The 18853-nt window shown below is 35.5% G+C and overlaps 1 protein-coding gene across 2 annotated transcripts; it reads right to left on the bottom strand.

Annotated features, from left to right (window-relative positions):
- Positions 1–1764: 1764 nt before the first annotated feature.
- Positions 1765–10642, bottom strand: LOC18447132 (putative E3 ubiquitin-protein ligase XBOS34). 2 transcript variants are annotated; one of them, XM_006857234.4, is made up of 9 exons: positions 10336–10642; positions 9086–9200; positions 5753–5833; positions 5345–5433; positions 5089–5180; positions 4494–4575; positions 3844–3946; positions 3654–3739; positions 1765–2891 (listed from the first exon to the last, which is right to left on the bottom strand). In XM_006857234.4, exons 1-9 carry the CDS (start codon positions 10435–10437, stop codon positions 2235–2237), a joined length of 1407 nt encoding a protein of 468 aa, XP_006857296.1. In that variant the 5' UTR covers positions 10438–10642; the 3' UTR covers positions 1765–2234. The 2 variants fall into 2 exon arrangements, with proteins under 2 accessions (XP_006857296.1, XP_088728369.1); XM_088872243.1 differs by lacking the exons at positions 5089–5180; positions 5345–5433; positions 5753–5833.
- Between the last annotated feature and the right edge of the window lie 8211 nt (positions 10643–18853).

The raw sequence follows: 18853 nt of genomic DNA, 5'->3' as shown, positions 1-18853 counted from the left end.
AGTTGCAGCCATCTGCAAACCTCTCCATTATGAAACTAGTATTCTGTCTCTTCATATGCCAAACGCACTTCTAGAGAGAGAGAGAGAGAGAGAGAGAGAGGGAGCACCGTCATTTTGCAACTTTCCTTATTTTGATATGTTCCAAAATCCTTGAGAGTCGAACCTTTTGGTGAAAGTGGCTTTTTCATTATACAACGTCCTAACCAGTTAGGTTCACTTTTAGCGTGTCGGTCTACTTCGTATTTGTAGCATACGTGAAAAGCACGAGAAGTGAGTGAAGCAGGCAAGCCTCATATGTCCTTTTTTTAGTGTTAAATTGGTGTCCTTGCTGCCTATGGTGAAATCCTCTGAGCCCTTCATTCAATACAAAATAAATATATCTCCAAAGAGAACTTTTGGGCATCTCACAATACAGCCTCCGCCGCAATGTATCGGGTCGGGTCCGGCAGTCTTGGTTTAAACCCGGTCTTAGTCCTGATTGGGCTGGGCTATAAGGGTTTTGGCCATTGCTCTATCAAGACCGGGACGGACTTTGCCTAGACCCAGCACAGCCCTACCCTTGATCCGTTGTTGCCCGGCCCCGGCCACACTTTATTACCCAAGCCCTAGTTTTTTAGGGCCAAGCCGTACACCGACTCATTGTCACCCCTACCTGAGCCTTTATTACTGAATGGCAAATAAGAGAGAGAGGGAGATTCCCTTTGGCTTTTATTGGGTGGACAACAAACAGGTGTCCCACAAAAACAAGGGCAAAAGACTTTTAGGTATCTCTCTCTCTCTCCCACATTTACAAACACAAGGGGAGTGGAGTGGAGTGGAGTGGAGTGGAGAGAGAATAAAGGGAATGAGAGTGGCAATAACAAGTAGGGAATCCTCTCTTGTAAGAATTGAATAAGAAAAAAAATGATATAAGAGCTTTCGGACATGTCTTACTCTCTCTCCCAAATTCACCATCACGCGTAATATTGTTAGATTCGCTTCGAAATCTTTTTTAGATTTGGTGAAAAAAAAGAAAGAAAGTAAAACAGTTCAATCATTCAGCCGATTTGGAGAAAGTTTTGAAATTTTTCTAAAAAAAGTTAATACAAATAAATTAAATATTTATATATAAAAATATAATAAAAATAATAAAAAAATTTCAAAAAATTTAAAAAATACAAAATACTTTTATATAGATATTTTTTTTGTTTAAAAAAAAAAAAAACTGAAACTTCGACCGAATAAGCCCCAAAACATAACAAAATCTAACCGAAGCCATCGGAATATGACTACTTCACTAAGCTTCAATTTGTTCGGCCGAAGCAAAACAAATTTGACAACATTGATCACACACACAAGGGGAGGGGGAGAGAGAGTAGCAATTACACGACGCGAGGGAATACTCCAACCCGTGTTATTAGAATCGGACCAGCCACTAATTGGTGAGAGGTTTATCGTCGAATTCCATCTACTGTCGGTTAAACCGGTTTGGAACACATTATAATCTAAACGCATAATATATATTACAAAAAATTTGCCCAATTGTTTAGCTGGTTTAACTGGCAAAAACCAGTCAGTCCAACCAAACAAAATCGCTCCAATATTAACTTCGACCAATTTTTGCTTTGGACGAGACTCACGAATGCAACGGTCAATGGTTCAATGGCCAGTCCAATCCACAATGTAAAACCATGCTCCAACCCGAAAAAATAATGAAAAGAAGGTAACGTTCCATCAACATAACAAATAACAATTACACAAATCATCAAATAACAAGTATACGAATTAGCAAATCGAGTGGTAACCATTTTCCTTTCGAATGATGGCCAGAAAACAGTTTTGCTCAAAACCAGAAAAATATGAAAAGAATACACTGCTCACAACTATCTCAGCCCACTTAGCAGTAGTTTTTCCCCATGTCTCCCAAGTAATGAAACGAAACCAGTTGACCAGAACCCATGTACATTCGCCACCAAGAACTGATCTGGACCGTGGGTAAAAGAATCCAAAGGCTGTTGAATGATACACATCCCTCTAAAGTTATCAAATCCCACATGAAACTTGATTATATGAGAAAACCCTGATATCCAATAGTAAACAATTAAAACTGATAATAATGAACAGTTCTCCATTTGTTTTATCCATCACCACCTCCAATGCCAACACTATACAGACTCTCTCTCTCACCCTCAAACTATACATATGATGATATGAAACATTCTCTCCTCCGCTCTCTCCTATTCCCATTCGCAAACTTAGACAGCGTAGACCTTCATGACTTGCTCGATCTTAGTTCGACAAACCGGGCAACCCCATCCCTTAGCTTTGATCTCTTTCAAACAATCCATACAACCAGCCATGTGCCCGCAAGGAATGCATGCACCCTCTATTGGAGCATCCCAACAAATAACACACGAACCTGAACCTTCTCCCTCAGAATTTTTATCACCTTTCACTACTCCACTTTGAATCTCCGTAACTGCTGTATCAACTTCTATAGGGCTTGAGTCAATTGACGGGTAGTGTATTGGGCCTTCTAAATTCTCCTCTAGAATTGGCGGAGCTGAAGGGACTGAAGGCTCCAAACAAGAGCTACCCACAATAAGTGAGTTATTGGCCATGATGGGTGGTGCACCACTAGGTTCAGGAGGTGGGCTTGGAGGACACTTAATTGGGGCACTACTTGGACCTGGTTCAGGCCCAGTCCAACCACCATATGAGCCTGAAAAGGGCTTATTGAGCCAGTCACCATGACTGGTATCTGACGGTTGATGAGGGTTGGGAAGTGGAGGTGGCCTTTCTTCCATGGCTGATTGAATAGATGCATTTATGGCCATAGCTATCTGAAGATCCTCTGGTCCAGTAGATGTGGGAGCGGATGGTGGAGGCAAATTTGGCTCGATAGAAGTGGGCTTCACAAAAAAAGAAACAAAAAAAAAAAGGGTCAGAACAAATCAACTATATATATAGTTCATGCAGGTATCATACATGAAAAACTGACCAGCATGTGGATGCAGAAACATGCATGGATCATATGTACAAGCATGAATCACATCCATGTGCACATAAGCTTCATTCTAGTGCATTCAAATTGAGCAATATATTTTTACCTTCTTTAATTGGTCAAAGGAGAGTGCATTCATATGTCAATTTCAAAAGAATGAGATAGGGAATCTACAAAAAAGGATAACAGAATGCTAGATATGAATCATCCGAGGATGCAATATTTGTCCATGAAAACTACTTCGGAAATTATGCCAAATATTCACAAAGCCAATAAATATTGGTGCTTGATCTACGAAACGGATGGTCCCCAACTACATCATCAACTTCAAAAGTGGATGAATAGTGAGGTAAGTGGATAGCTTTCACAAGTAATGGATTGTCCAAAACTACTGATAGGCATGTGTTAATTTAACTAGGTGATTAATTGATACCAAAATTTGTGCAAGAAAACCAGAACAGCCCTCACAATCTACATTCCACTGCTGGTGTTGCAACGCATGAAAATATCCAATACAAATTGTGCTAAGAAACAAACACAGAATATCAATTGAGCTCTTTTATATTATAAATGCACATGCAATGAGGAAGTTCACAAAAATCAAACAACAAGTGACATAAATTTAACTCAGGGAAGGATAAAATAAAAAGCCCGCTAGTCTTTCTAATACCTGGGGAACCCCTAAGCATGCTTCATGGAAGCTCTTTATTTGCTGCTTGTCTCCATCGTTTCCAGATAAGAACTTATACTTGCTTTCTATAAAAAGCAGAAAATCATTACACAGGTGCAATTGCTCTCTTTCTCTCTCTAAATTTTTTGCGACATTTTATTCTGGGGTCTAGGCTTTTTAGGAAACTTACTTGTTGGCCGATCAAATATAACCAGCATTGGATCTGGTAGGTTAAAATTGGGTTCCTCACATTCCGCCTTCCATAGTGAGATAACCGTGCGGGGTCCAAAAGCCTACATGCAAAACATGAAAATTCCACTCAGTAAAAGATAAAGAATTGAAATATTATACAATTTGAGTCCCCAAAATGCAATTTAATCTCGTAACACATTATCCAGATTGTGACAAAAAGGTTTTAATAGAACTCCCGGCAGTCAAGGAAAATTGCAAACAATACATCTTGTAACACATTATCCAGACTGTCTATTTTCAAAATGTCAAAGTGTTAATAGAACTGCTCAATCTACAACATTTTTGGAGCTTTAAATTTGATAATAGGGGTGCAAATAGATTTTTAGGCCAATGTAAGGGTTTCTGGCACCAAAATTGTATCCTTTAGCAAGATTTAGAGGTATAACTTACTTTGAATGTTTAAGGTTGACACTTTATATAAACCGCACCCATAAATAAAAAACAAAGATCAAAAAAGTAATACAAAGATGAGATTAATGACATATTCATTATAGAAATCAACCAGTTTTCTCAATGAAAAGTCAAGATATTTGATTTTTCTTATAATAAAAAAGTTTAAATAGTCAAATCTAATCAATAATGCAATACCTGGAGTCCCGGATAAATGCGAAGCTCAAATTTGCGTGGCCTAGTAGGGTTGCGATAGTCAGAAGGTATTACCACTGCCCATCTGAAGAAAGAGCAGCTCAAGTTAGTCCAGGAAATTACTCTTTTACAAGAAATACCCATTTCAAATATAAATGCATATTATATATATACACCCAACAAAGATGTACAGAGTGACAACCATTATTTTGGTCTTTAAGCCATGATAGAAAGACACAGACACATGTGAGCATCCAACATAGATAAGAGTATAAGATATGCAAACTCCAAAATTAGCCTTTTAGAGATGACACATCCATATATCATTCATAAACAGGGGGTGGAGTGGGATTTTAAGTGAAAGTATTTCAACAAGAAAGGTTAAGACAAATTGTCAAAGTTTCTAAAATGTCATAAACAGTCCTAAGTTTGTTTTCATGTGCCAAAATCCATGAACATACATGTCCAAGTCACGCAATTCAATAAAGATAAAAGATAGCATAAGTGGTTCACTGATACCCAATAGTCCAAGTCACACAGTTCAATAAAGATAAAAGATAGCATAAGTGGTTCATTGATACCCAATACATATACGCACACTTTTTTCGACGCCCATTGGGGTACTAATGCTCCCAAGAACCCAGGTCCAGAAAGCTCCCGAAGCCAACCAGAAAAAAGGCAGATATGAGCCTGAGGAAGTTCAAAGATACCAAGGTAAGCCTAGTTGCACACTTCCAGAGTATATTAGCAGAGTTTCGGCTTCCAAATTATTTCACAGGCTCTACCTCGAAGTTATATAAACAACACAAGGCCCTATAGGTTGCATTAGAGGGACTTAAAAGATGCCAACTCACCTCAATGACACGAACAACGTGAAAGAAACCCTTTTCTCTAGCAATATCAAGAGGGCTCTGGCAATCATCATTCATAACTATAGCATTTGCTGCACAAAAAGAAAAGATAAATTTCATGAAAACAAGTTTATTTTAGCCCAACAAAAGTGTCTTACCATTGACGACCAGTATTTTTAGATTCAACGAGCTGACTTGGGACTCCCATGCACCTGCCTAGGGCTCGGGACCCAAGCGAAACTCGACCCGTGCCCAAGTTTTAAACACTAATGAGGACTCCGCGAAAAAAGGAAATATGCCCAATTTTTTCTGTACTCATTTTTTGGTAGATGTTTATCTTTTAGCAGAATTTTTTAGAAAGGACTGGAAAAAACATTTGTTTGTTTCAAAATTCTGGAACAGGTGACAAACCTCCCCGAGAAAGCAACAACCTAGCAATGCTATGAAGGCCTCTCTTAGCAGCATGATGCAATGGAGTTCCCCCGTGTGACCCTGCAGCATTTGAAGAAACAGAAGTCCAAACATAAGGCTTTGAGATTGACAGCTGCATCTTAAAAAGTTTTAGACAAATTTTTATTCATGAATTGAGTTAAATCCAAATCATCCCATCAGTGTGCCGGAACTCGGCAAGTTACTTCACAGAGTTTGAGGAACTCGGCCGAGTACCATGCACACATAGAAAAGTTAGGGTTGAAACCCAAACCCCCTTGTGTCTAGGAGAGAGAGGTAGGGTTGGGCATGTGGGCAGAGAAGAGAGAGCCTGGGGCAAAATTTTGGCTCTCTTCCCCTTGGGCTGGGCTTTGACACGGCTAGTAGAGGCAACTCTCCCCACGGTTCTTGAAGCACCTGGCTGAAGGCAATAGGAGGCATCAACTCTTCCCCAGGATTTTGAAGGGGCCAGCTGAAGGTGAAAGGAGGTATTGATGCAGAAAATACGATGGAAGGATCGATGCTCTGGGATCCAAAATATGATGAGATAGAGGAATTTCGGGCTGTGCCTTGTTTAGAGAGAGAAGGTATCCCAATATCTGATGAGCGAGGGGAGTAACAAGGCTTTGCTCTCTTTTTTTTTCTTTTTCTTTTTTTTGAGAGAGAGAGAGGGTATCTGATAGGGTACAATGGAAGATTAAAGTACTCGAGAAGACAAAATTTGGCGAGAGATCTGAAGCAAGGGCGTACATGCAAGTAGGGCAAAGATCTTGGGAGAAGGCAAGCTAGTGGTTGAGGATTTAGCCCTGATTTTAGGGAGAGAAGGTGGTGCCCTTTCTCCAACGGTCAGATTCAGAGAAAGAAAGAGAGAAGGGGCCTGATATAGAGAGAGAATAGAGAAAAAGAGAGATTTCTCAGTGTGATATAGGGAGAGAAAGAGAGGAGGGGTCTCATATAGAGAGAGATTACTGTACATGTCCCTGTAAAACAGGGTGGCGTACAAAAAAAATTGGCACATACTCGGGCGAGTCCCTGAACACTGCATGCCATTGATTATTTGAAGAAGGAAATAAACTTGCAAATGACATCATTTCCCTCCTAAGATGCAGAGATACAGGAACAAAGGGCACAACTGGCATTTATTATAATCTAGGAAACAGATAGCATTTATTATAACCTAGGAAACAGATACAGATACAAAAGTTCTATCCAACACAATGATGCATACATGTAATCCTTACACAATGTAAAAATATGTATTAGACACAAACATAAAAGTATATACCGTATCATAATGCATAACTTATATTTAGCTAGTAATATATATTTTATAATTTTATTCTTGTATATTTAATAATTTTATTCTTGTATCTCCAACATATACAACTGCTTGTATCAAGGATTCCCCCCATACAAATGGATGTATTAGGATTATCAGAATAGTATTCGAATTCATAAATAGATAAACCGCGAGCTTCACTAGACACTGTGGGTCTAGAAAGGTTCATGCCCCAATCATTTGATTCACAAATGACTGCATATCTGAGTATGAAGGCTGGCATCTTTTTGCTCCTCAAAAAAGCCATAGTCCTTCACTCATGGGAGCTTATTGTTTGCCTGGCCATATGAGCAATGAGGGATTCTCCAAAATAGGCATATTGACTGTCATTGAGTGAATTCTACTATTCTGGCATTCATCCTTTGAGTGGAAAGTGTATTACATATCAAAAATTTTAGGGAGATCAGCCATGTTGAAAGCTCATACAAGATCCTTTTAGAAGGTCACTTTTTACTCAGAATGGTGATGATCTTCTTGTTTTCTAACAACTAAAGTGCCTTCTGCTAGGCAGAATCATGCAGGATTCTTACACCACATAAGATTTGAATAACCAATACTAGCCAGTAGCAAATAATTGGTGCAAAAGTTAGACTTGTAGAAGGCTTCCTGATGGTGTCGATTGAATCAGCTTGAGCATATACCAAGGCAAATGAACTTATCAAGGAGGTGGGCAAAATTTAATTAGTTTCTATGCATCTATACTCAGTTTACTACATCTTTTGAAGCATCCTCAGACTTCCCAAGAGCTCTACGCATCTTCATACAGGTAAACCACAGCTCTGTTTCAATGAAGCATTTGGATACATTATATGAAGGTAAAAGGGGCCCACTTTTGGATCTTGGGAAAAGTGCCAAGGATTCAACTATTTATTTCGCTAGACACCTCCATTTTATGCTTTGAAGCCCCAATCTAGTCACCTGGGCAACAGTAAATTAGAAGCACAGAATAGTGGACCAAAACAGTTATCAGAGACGGTGTAAATTTTGGTGCATGAAGGGGACTTTGCATTGGAAATAGTTTGGGATACTTGTAAGTGCTCCATTTAATGCTTTACAACCTAGTGTGCAAATATGACGTGTTCATTAGAAAGTCATACCATTCAAGACCACCATGGTTCATCTCCCTTTTTCATCCACATCCATCTAGCATTTCAACATAATGGTAAAAAGCCTGAAACAACTCCAAAGTACTTCTCTACAGAATAAGCAAAATAAGGTGTAACATTATCACTGATTAAGGGGGAGAAATTGTTCAGGACCTAGGGCAAGGCAGGGCTCGGCATAAGTTAAAGGTGGCCAAACGGAGTTGACAAGGGAAATGGTTGCTGAGGTTTGCGGCAAAAGCAATGGTGGTTTATTTAGCAATGAAGAGAAAAAGCAAAAAAAAGAAAAGAAAAGCAAAGGTGATATGTTTGGGGTTTGATTCCATAGATCAATAGTAGGATGTTTCTTCGCAAACTTTCACATCCCAGGAGAAACCAAAGCATTCTGAAGACATCTGCTGGCTATTGTGCAGTATTACAAATTCAACGTAATCAATATAAACAATGTTAGTAGAGCATCTTCATCATCATCATCATCGTCAGAGCCTTTTCCCAACTAATTGGGAATGTTAGTAGAGCATGATGGTAAGTGCATGGGAAGTGACATCACATTGAGATAGACTTACTAGTCAATTAAGATCACATATATTCTAAATCTTCATAAGTATAAAAATATGGTATGTTTGCAAATTAGTTGAAGCACAACATTTCATAGAAACCATCCGTGAAAGAAAATCTAAATAAAAAAGTAAAGGAATATACTCTTGGCTAATAAAGATAGCAGAATAAAAGGCACAATTCTCTAATGGCAGTCTAATCACCAAGTAAGATAAACTAAAGTTTGAATTTCAATGTGGAAGTGTGGAACAATTACACATCCAGTCTGAATGTTATGATAATTATGCATATAAAAAAAGAGCATGGAGCACCTACCAGGACGATAAGCATTAATGTTGGCACCAAGGTCTATCAATGTTTCTGCTACATTCAAGAGATCCCCTCTTGTGCATGCAAAGATCAAAGGAGTTCTTCCATCTTTATCCATCCACTGAATCATAGAGCACATGAAAGTCAATGAAAAGCCCATGTGAAACATATGCACATGTCTCTTTGAATGTACAGCCATGCACCCACATACCATAACTTCACACAAAACCCACATCTGAATCTGTGTAAGTATGGAAGCATGCATGTATGTATCATGTATAAGTGTAAATTAATGTGTTTATAAAATATAAACCACATGAAAGACTGTATTTTTAATCATTAAACATTTCATAGAAAAACTTGCATTAAGCTTCATGTAAAAGGGAGCGGGAAGGGGGGAGGGGGGGGGGGGGGGGGGGGGGGTTACAAATGCTTTCCAGACGTTCATTGAGACAATGACGCCTAAATTATGCTCCTTGCAGCAATACCACAAGTTGGGTCTAGTTTCATTTGGAAGGGAAAAAACGTGCTATGCTCTTGAACTGATGACCATCTACCAATTCCCTTGAAGCCCAAAATTTATTTCTTCTTCTTCTTCTTTAATAACCAATTGATTAACAGTATCTGATCATTATAGTTAAAACTATAAACTCTTTATACAAAAGAGGATCACAAAATACACGAGGTTTTGCCGCTAAAATAATAATTTTAACTTATTAAATCAAATAATCAATACAATAATCTCTGGAAAATTCAATCATGCAGAAATCCTGAATCCAAACCCATCTCTTAAGCACAGGTTTTGGTTTTGAAGCAATGCCTATGTAACCAAGTTATAACCATGGAAACTACAATAACCAGATCATAACCAAATGACTTGGGTTTTCATCCTTCACATCACCTAAATATTCCCTCATAGCTATCTAACAAAACCAAAATTCTAAAAAAAAAAAGAAGGAAATATCAAATTACAATCCCCTTAGCTCTAGGGCTCGAATCCTCCCTTATCAACAACTAATTAAAAAACATAAACTCAAAGTCCATCTTTAACAGGAAATTTAGTACAGTAACCAGACCTACTCATAAGCAATCATACAACAAACCAATCATCAATATTGTATCAGATGCTAAAGTGCCAACATTTCAACAACAAAAATTAAGAAAGACATCAATGTCGGGAAATAAATGGTTTTAAAAATAATAAATGGATATATAAATTCATATAATTAAGTTAAAATAATAGGAAATTGAGCTACCTCAAGGCCAGCCCCTTCTCGACGAAGAGCTTTAATGGCTTCAGCATTTCCATAGGCAACTTGCTGGGAAAGAAGCTCATCTTTTGATTGTTGGGCACCCATAATTGAACCTCAAATTAAAAAATTGAACATGACTAACAAAGAATCTCCAGAACCAGAGCCTTTTTACAGGGAGAATCAAGGTTTGAGATGATTTTTGAATGGGGGCAAAAGCAATAAAAATTATTGGGGTGTAGCAAAAAATTATTGAGGAGGTTTGTAACTAAGAGTCAATGCTTCTCTATGAAGCAAACCCTGTAATTACTTCTCTATCATCCCCTCTCTTTCTCTCTCTATAGGCATGATATTAGGAGGCGTGTTTTTTAATTTTTATTTTCATGACAGCAATGTATCCGGGTAAAAATCTATACCCCTAAGAATACTCGTAATGGCCAACTAAGCTGGGGTGGAGAAAAAAAAATTGAAAGAAAAACGAAAAGAAAAACGGGATATGATACAATGACACCATTTACCTTACAAACAAGCTGGTCACAATTTTTTATTATTATTTGATGTGAAATTTGATAGCGTTGATGTGCCATAAAGTTTGAAATTTTTTTTTTTTTTTGAAATTTAAGTTTGGTCAATGAAATAATTGCAGCCATTTACCATCTTTTATCAAAAATAAATAGTTTCATTCGAAAATATATAAGTTGGCGACCTTATATGGTATAACTAAAATGCATCTCAAAATTAAGTAGAAAGTATATAAGTTTGCAACCTTATATAGTACAACTAAAATGCACCTCAAAATTCAGTAGAAAATAATGCCTTAAAGTTAGAAAACCCTCCAAATTGTCATTTCATCCTCAAAATGTATTTATCTCCACATAAAAAAAAAAAAAATGAAGGGTGCAGGTTCCATAAAGTTGCAATTTTAAACAATCCAATTAAGACGCACATTCAAATTTGATCATAACATATAATTTTGATGTAAAATAGTCATAGGATTGTCTTAAAATCTATTTTTATATCTAATTATAAAATTTTAAACTCCAAAAAAGTTAAAATCAAGTAGATTTATAAACATATGAAAATTTAAAAAATGGACGGTCTAGATAATATGTTGTAAGATACACTATTTTTGAGACTCAAAATCTTTTTTTCTTTCATAGTCATACTCAAAATCATACACTATTTTTGAGACTCAAGTAGAGGGTCTTTCAACATTAAAACCTTTTTCGATCGATTTTTTAGGTGCATCCGTAGTTCTACATTTTAAGCTTGCAACCTTATATAAACTTTTTTCAAAAATGAATTTTAGGTTTTAAAAGTAATGCATCTTATAACAATTATCTTTTTTTTTAAAATTTCAAGTAAGCATGGGTAAAAGAGGTAGATCGTATTAGGTATGCAACAAACGTAAAACTTTGCCAAAACTTTTATCCCAATTAGTTGGAAGAAGGCTTTGACGACGATGTAATATTTCCGACCCTAAAACGACACATGCTGGCAAAATTTAAAGGTGTGCCTACAGTCAAAGGTGAGCAACTTATACAAACCTCACCCAAAAAGTATATATACATTCTCAAAGAATGCAGTTTGTACAACGTTGCAACTTTATATCTAGAAATAAGGCTGTAAAATTCAACGCCAAAATGTTAGTTCAATGGTATAGATTTGACATGTCTCTTAATATAATATTAAACAATAACACGCCATTTAAGATGTCAAATCTACACCATCTAAATAAAATAGACGGTCTTTCTATAAGTAAGATTGCAACTTTATATAAACTTTTTCCAATGACAAATGACAAATTAAAAATTAATTGTGAGTGTATATAATGAGACCATTTACTTTTGATACAAAGATGTTACAATTACTTACAATTATCCCATATGAGATTTGATAGTTTAGGTGTGTCACAAAGTTCGAGAAATTTTTTTTTGAAGTTTGAGTTTGATCGAATAAACGCAGCCACCTAATTTCGCATCCAATAGTCAAGATTAATTCTGACCATCTTGTATCAAAGATAAACGGTCTAATTATATACTTTTCCAAATTAATTATCTCTCAACCGAAAACTGGTTTGTTCTCTCTTCTATTTCACAACTAAAATCTAATTTGATCCCTCTTTTATCAAAAAAGAAAAAAAAAACTAATTTGCTCCTTCACTCTCTCACCAACTAAATGTGACGAATTCAAACCTTATTTAATCAAATGATAAACTAAAACTAATTTGGCCTCTCTCCAAGAGTAACTAATCGTGACCCCTTCTTGAAAAGTGAAATTATTTATTTTCTTTACTTAAAAAATCTTCCTAATAACTCTCATACGTTACTACATAAAACCTCTCTCTCTCTCAACTAAATGTGTGCCTCACAATTGAAATCACTTGCTTTTCCCAGGAAATATCTCTCTAACGACTATCATTCTTTAATCCTTAATATCCTTTTCTCTCTGATTGAAATATTTCATTCGAGAATGACAAGCAGCAAAAATGTCCATATTATTTTCAATCCTCTCTCTCTCTCGCTCAAGTTCTCTTTTGTATTTCAGCCAGGCTTTGAATTAGTATGATTTCATTTGGTACTATGAGATTATTTATTAGATGGTTTGGGATGTGATACAAAGTTTAAAATAATTTTTATTGAAATTTGAGTTTAGTGTGTGACATACTCAACCAACCAATTTAAAATCTAACAATAGGAGTGGGTGTGACTTCGTATTATAAATAAGGAAAAAGTTTATATAAAGATGCTACTTTTTACGTAGCACTACGGATGCCTCTCAAAAATCCATCGGAAAAGGTAGTTTTAATGTTGAAAATCCTTTTAATTGATCACCTCGACATCGAGATGTATGACTATGAAAAATAAAAAGATTTTACGTCTCAAAAATAGTGCATTTTACAATATGTTATCTACACCATCCATTTACAAGATTTTCATATGTTTATATATCTATTTGATTTTAACTATTTTTAAAATTTAAAATTTTATAATTAGATATAAAAATAGATTTTGAGATAATCCTAAAAACATTTCACATCAAAATTATATACCACGATAAAATTTGAAGGTAGACCTTACCTCTACACCTCCCAATGCATTCGGATGCCAACTGCACCCTTAAAATAAAAGGTGGTATACTTTTTCTTTCAAGAATGGAATTATTTTCTTTGAGGTGGTGAAATAAGAAATGATTTTGGTATTACTATTATTTTTTAAGAATTAAGAATACATTAGATAATATCGCAAAAAAGAGGGCTTAAGTTGGAGGCGTGGTAAAGTAGTGGGATCAACTGATACGCGTCTTGGATGAATCAACATGACATGATCCGATGGTTGACATAGACGGCCACGATCTATTGTCTAAAGGACTCAAATGCCAAGGTTACAGGTGTAATATGAATTTATTGGTTTATTACTGGAAAATTTATAAAAAATCCCAATATATCTCCTTATTTAAAAAAAAGAAAAAGCCTATACATGCCTAAAAACTAAGGGGCTTGGAGCCAAATGAAGCCACTCAAAGGAAGAAGATGGGCTTCTTTAAATGATTAAAATACTAAGGCTTTGAGAGAGGGCTTAATATCAATGACCAAAGAAGGGCTCAAGTGGCATATCGTCCAGGAAAATTGTTTCGCTCCGACTGGATCGCATTGGCTACATATGCGGTCAAGAAAGTGTAAAGCATCCATATTAAAAAAAGACCAATTCTTAAAGATGGATGCAAGTAGGTGTTCTATCTAAAAACAATAAAAACTAACGATCTAAAAAAAAAATTATTTGAATTATTATTTTTAGTTTTAAAAATTTAATTATTTTTCATATTATCTCCATGTTAGAGATCGCATGTCCTTAAAAATTAAGTCTTAAAATCCATCTCAAAAATAATATTATTAAGAGGCCCGTATTTCTACATATGCGGGCTTGGCCGCATAGAAACCGGATCCTATAGTCTAAGGGAACTTGGGGCCTTGGGTGGCAACGGGTTGGGTTGGGTCCGGTTATGGATGCCCCGACCAGACCCGAAGTTACCGAACCAAGACCCAAACCCAAAAATATAATGTGCCAACAAACCTAATTTGGACCCAAACTTAAAAATATAATGTGGGCCCAGACCCGACTAGGTTAGAAGTCACTGGACCTGGACACATGACCAAATCCCATAACAAATAATGTGGGACCCGGACCCATCCAATGCTTGACTAGACCCAAAAATCAAGATATCTATATTTAAATATATTTCATAAATTAAGAGCAAAAATATAATATGCGACTCGGACTCAGACCCGGACCCGAATAGTGTTCTTGGACCCGACCAGGTCCGGGTCTATTGCCACCTCCAGGCTTCCCACCTTGGTTAAGGAAAAGATGGTCCTTGAGGACCATAGCAATCCAAATGGATCGTCAAAGAAATAAAATTGTGTTGGAACTACTAAAATAATTTAACAATAACATAGTAGTCCACAATTTGAGTATGCCTATATGACTAGTAGCTTTGAATTTTCATTAGGAATTGGGCTTGGGCATAAGGTTAGCAACTGGGATTTAGCAACGTTACATCTAAGCACAATTCCTACCATTGAACTATTATTCTACAGAGGTATTAATTTTTTTTTGTTGTTTTTTTTTCATATTTGATGATTATCTTTAAACCATCAAATTTGACATCTAATAAATGTGAATGATTGTGAATACAAAAGATAAATATTCTCCTTAAAAACGATCCCTTACTTTTTTTAGTTTTCATGTGCTTTTTTCTATAGCATGTTGCTTGGATCCTACACAACGATCGTCCTTTTATACACAACATTATGATTTGATTGCACCCAGTTGATTGGACCACTGCAGCAACACTATTACCCAAGCAATGAAGATGAAATAATATAGGAAGCTACAACTGAAAGTATTGCATGGTTATAAAAGCTGACAATTCGTTATAAAATTCAAACTTTTATTGGGATACTAATCCTAGGGACATTGCTAACTGCTGATATGCTAAGAAGGAGAGGGAATATAATAACAAATAGTATGTATCTTTTTGTTTTTTACTTGATGATATTGCGTAATGGCTTTATTGTAGGGTTGTAAAATAGTGTCTTGTAATTTTTATTTTTTATTAATAAAAAAATAAAAATAAAGGCTTTCTTCCCCATTGATTTACTAAAAAAAAAAAAAATCATTTTATGCAAAGAGAATGAGGAGTCATCTATTCGTAATTGTCATTCCCTCAAAAGCTATATGGATGTGGGCCTTTTAAAAAATTGCTACATGGATCCCTATATCGGGAGAATTTTCATAGATATTTTTTCTATTAAATTTGCCAATTTGCATGAAACTGAACAAATTTTATGGATATTTATATTTGCCCATTTGCCTTAAACTGGACAATTCTTATGGAAGATTTTGAGCTCTACCTTAACGTCGGAAATGTGGAAGGAGAGGAAGATTTTGAGCTTTGCCTTAATGTCGGAGATGTAGAAGGAGAGGAAGCGGTAAACATTCCATGGGAGCGCCCTAGATGCCAAAAAATTAGGGTAAAATAAGAAAAGATTGGTAAACTAGAGGACTTCAATTAGAAAGGAACTTTTGTAGGTATCACAACGACACATTTTGAGTTTCATTCCTACCACTGAACTACCTAAAAAGCGAAAAAAAAAACTTTGGGGATATTAAGAATTGATTCGATAAACAAGCTTCAAAAAGTACTCAATTTGAGTACCTTGAAAGCACACATACAAGATAGGTAAAGGCCACAATCAAAGGATACTATGAAGCTTAACTTTGATTATAGTTCTCTCGACGAACTTAGGTAGGCGGGAATCGTATGGTTGCTAAGATATTGTGAATTCACATGCTTTAGCTGTATGAGGAATACCATAGTTAATGAAGTAAAGCTCAGATTAGTTTTGCAAGGCTTAAAACTAATGGAAGGTATACAACAAGTTATCATTATTGAAGTAACAAGAAAGCTGATATGTTAGCAAGACAAGGTGCTCTGAATTCTTCTTTATCTGTAATTAAATTTTAGTTCTTTTTTACGCATTTTTCTTTAGCAACCAGAATTTGATATACAATGTTTTCACAAATTAATGAGAAGTTTAAATGTTAACATTAAAAAAAAAAACTTGATTTGGATGTTTATGAAATGGCACCATTGGCACGTTAGATATCCAACTTCTCATTAAAACCAAGTTTCCTATTAATGTCTGATGTAATGAGCATGTTATGTATTTAATTAAATTACAAATAACTCGTTAATTTTTTTAAAAATAATTGATATTACATACATAACGCCCTATATTGCTGCTGGGCGGTCATTACGTGAAATAACGTGCCCGTTGTTATTTACAACATGACAACCGGTAACAGTTGTATGGTATTTAAATCATTAAAAATGTTATCCCGCACCTCAAATCTCACTAGAAATTGCGGTTTTTTGGCTTCAAAAAACTAAACTTATTATCTTGATCTCTAGAACTACAAAACTCAATGATGTTGCGCAATTGCCCCGTCATGGGTTGTGAATTTATGAATTGTATTTTTTTTTATTAATATTTAATGAAAAATGGGTAGGTGCCATCTCCTCCACTGAGATACCAAAAAAAACTTTACAAATCTGAATTATGACAAAAAAAAAAAAGAAAAAAAAGAGAGAAGGATTTCTACCCCTATATAGTTATCTAGAACATCCATTTTCAAATGTTCATCGATCCATTATATTAGTACATCCCTATTTATTGTACGCATTGATCACATAGTAAAACTTGTTGGACCCACAAAAGGCACACAAGACCTTTCAAAAGAAAATTTGCATCCTCAAATATGATCTGTTTGGTCCATCTCAGGACCTTGAATCTATTAGATTTCCAGGTATGTTGGGAGGAAACAAAAATTTTGGGTAAAAAATATGACCTTTATGGTTATAAAATTAAATAAATTTCAAAAATTAAAATTCAAGTATATACGAAATTAGGGCTATATATGGAGGGTTCCTACTTTGATATTCACTTGATTTCTAAATTTGCCTTAGCGTAGAGTACTCTCACTTGGATCTAAAGAGTCAAAATCTATTTTACTTCACAATATATTTATATTATTAACTAAGGCATTGCCTACAAAGACCATTTATTTTTTTTGTACAAGGAGATCACAACCATTCTCACTAAAAAAAATTTCTTTTGGAACTTCGCGTCTATTTTATGACACTCTTACAACCCACTAATTTCGAAATTTTATTGCGACCTCCTAGTATAAAAGATAAAGGGTGCAGTTTGCCTACGGATGCATCCGTAGGTGTAGAGGTAAGGTGCACCTTCAAATTTTATCATGGTATATAATTTTGACGTAAAATGTTCTTAGGATTATCTCAAAATCTATTTTTATATCTAATTATAAAATTTTAAATTTCAAAAATGGTTAAAATCAAGTAGATATATAAACATATGATCGTGAAATTGGACGGTGTAGATAATATGTTGTAAAATACACTATTTCTGAGACTTAAAATTTTTTTTATTTTTCATAGTCATACATCGCGCCGAAAATGGCCTTTTTATAGACTAAAATTCGATGATTTGGGCGAATTTTTCTAATTTTATCTAACATTTGCCGTTTCTTTATATCGAAATTGTGCCTTCAAAAGGAAAATTTTGTCCAAGTCAAACTTGCAAAGTAAACAGGCTAAAATTGAGTCATTTAAACTTGGGTTGTTAGGTTGAGACTCAAAAAAGTTCCACAAAACCAAACTTCAACTTGCCCAATTATTGAAGCACCCTCCATCTTGTCCAAGTTTGTATAGAGTGTGAGTTACATAATATTCAAGTTCAAGTGGATTGAATGTTTCTAGAGTTAAAATGATGTAGTCATGTTCTTCTGTGACTGGGTATATATATATATATATATATATATATATAAAATTAATAGGGCGACTTTAGAGTTTATTTTGTATCGATTGGGTTAGTTTGAGGGATATAATTAGGACAAAGGTAAATATAGAAGAGATTTTATCTTTATCAACAATAACTTAGGAGTTTTTTGGGTAAAACATGAGAGGAAAACATGGCTATCCAGAAGCCCATGAATATGAGAGAGAAAAAATAGGGATAAGTGTAAAGATAAGTTTTTTATTAGTTATCTTATTTTAGTCTATTTAAAAGACATCTCCTTTCATTGTAAATCAGTCTATGAATTGAATAAAAATTGGTCCTTGAAAGAGACTGTTTTGGGGGTGGATTCCCTTGCAGACCTTTAAGAGATGGTATTTTTCTCTGAACCTTCATTCTTTTTATTATCAATTTTCTGGTTTTATTCTCTCCTTGCATCAATTGGTATCAGAGCGAGTTCCGATGGCTTCACAAGAGACACCCCTCGATGGATTAAAGGTATTGATTGGATTAGTTCAAGCCCTAGTAGAGAGAGTAGACCAATTCATGCATGAAGCTACGAAAGTCGATGAGCTTGCACAAAGGTTCGCTCAGCTTCAAGATGGAAGGAATCTGGAGACCGGTGTTGGAACTCAAGGCAAC

Source organism: Amborella trichopoda, chromosome 7 (genome assembly GCF_054954075.1).
Source record: "Amborella trichopoda isolate Santa Cruz 75 chromosome 7, AtrichopodaSantaCruz75HAP2 v2.0, whole genome shotgun sequence".
NCBI lineage: Eukaryota > Viridiplantae > Streptophyta > Magnoliopsida > Amborellales > Amborellaceae > Amborella > Amborella trichopoda.
This window is presented reverse-complemented; position numbering and strand designations above follow the sequence as displayed.

What these genes read in the sequence shown, in the direction of transcription:
- LOC18447132 (XM_006857234.4), bottom strand. Translation starts at nt 10,437, where the DNA reads ATGGGTGCCCAACAATCAAAAGATGAGCTTCTTTCCCAGCAAGTTGCC. An exon ending in GCATTTATCCGGGACTCCAG is followed by an intron (nt 3,947 to 4,493) that starts GTATTGCATTAT and finishes TTTTGCATGTAG; the next exon opens with GCTTTTGGACCCCGCACGGT. An exon ending in TATATTTGATCGGCCAACAA is followed by an intron (nt 3,740 to 3,843) that starts GTAAGTTTCCTA and finishes TGCTTTTTATAG; the next exon opens with AAAGCAAGTATAAGTTCTTA.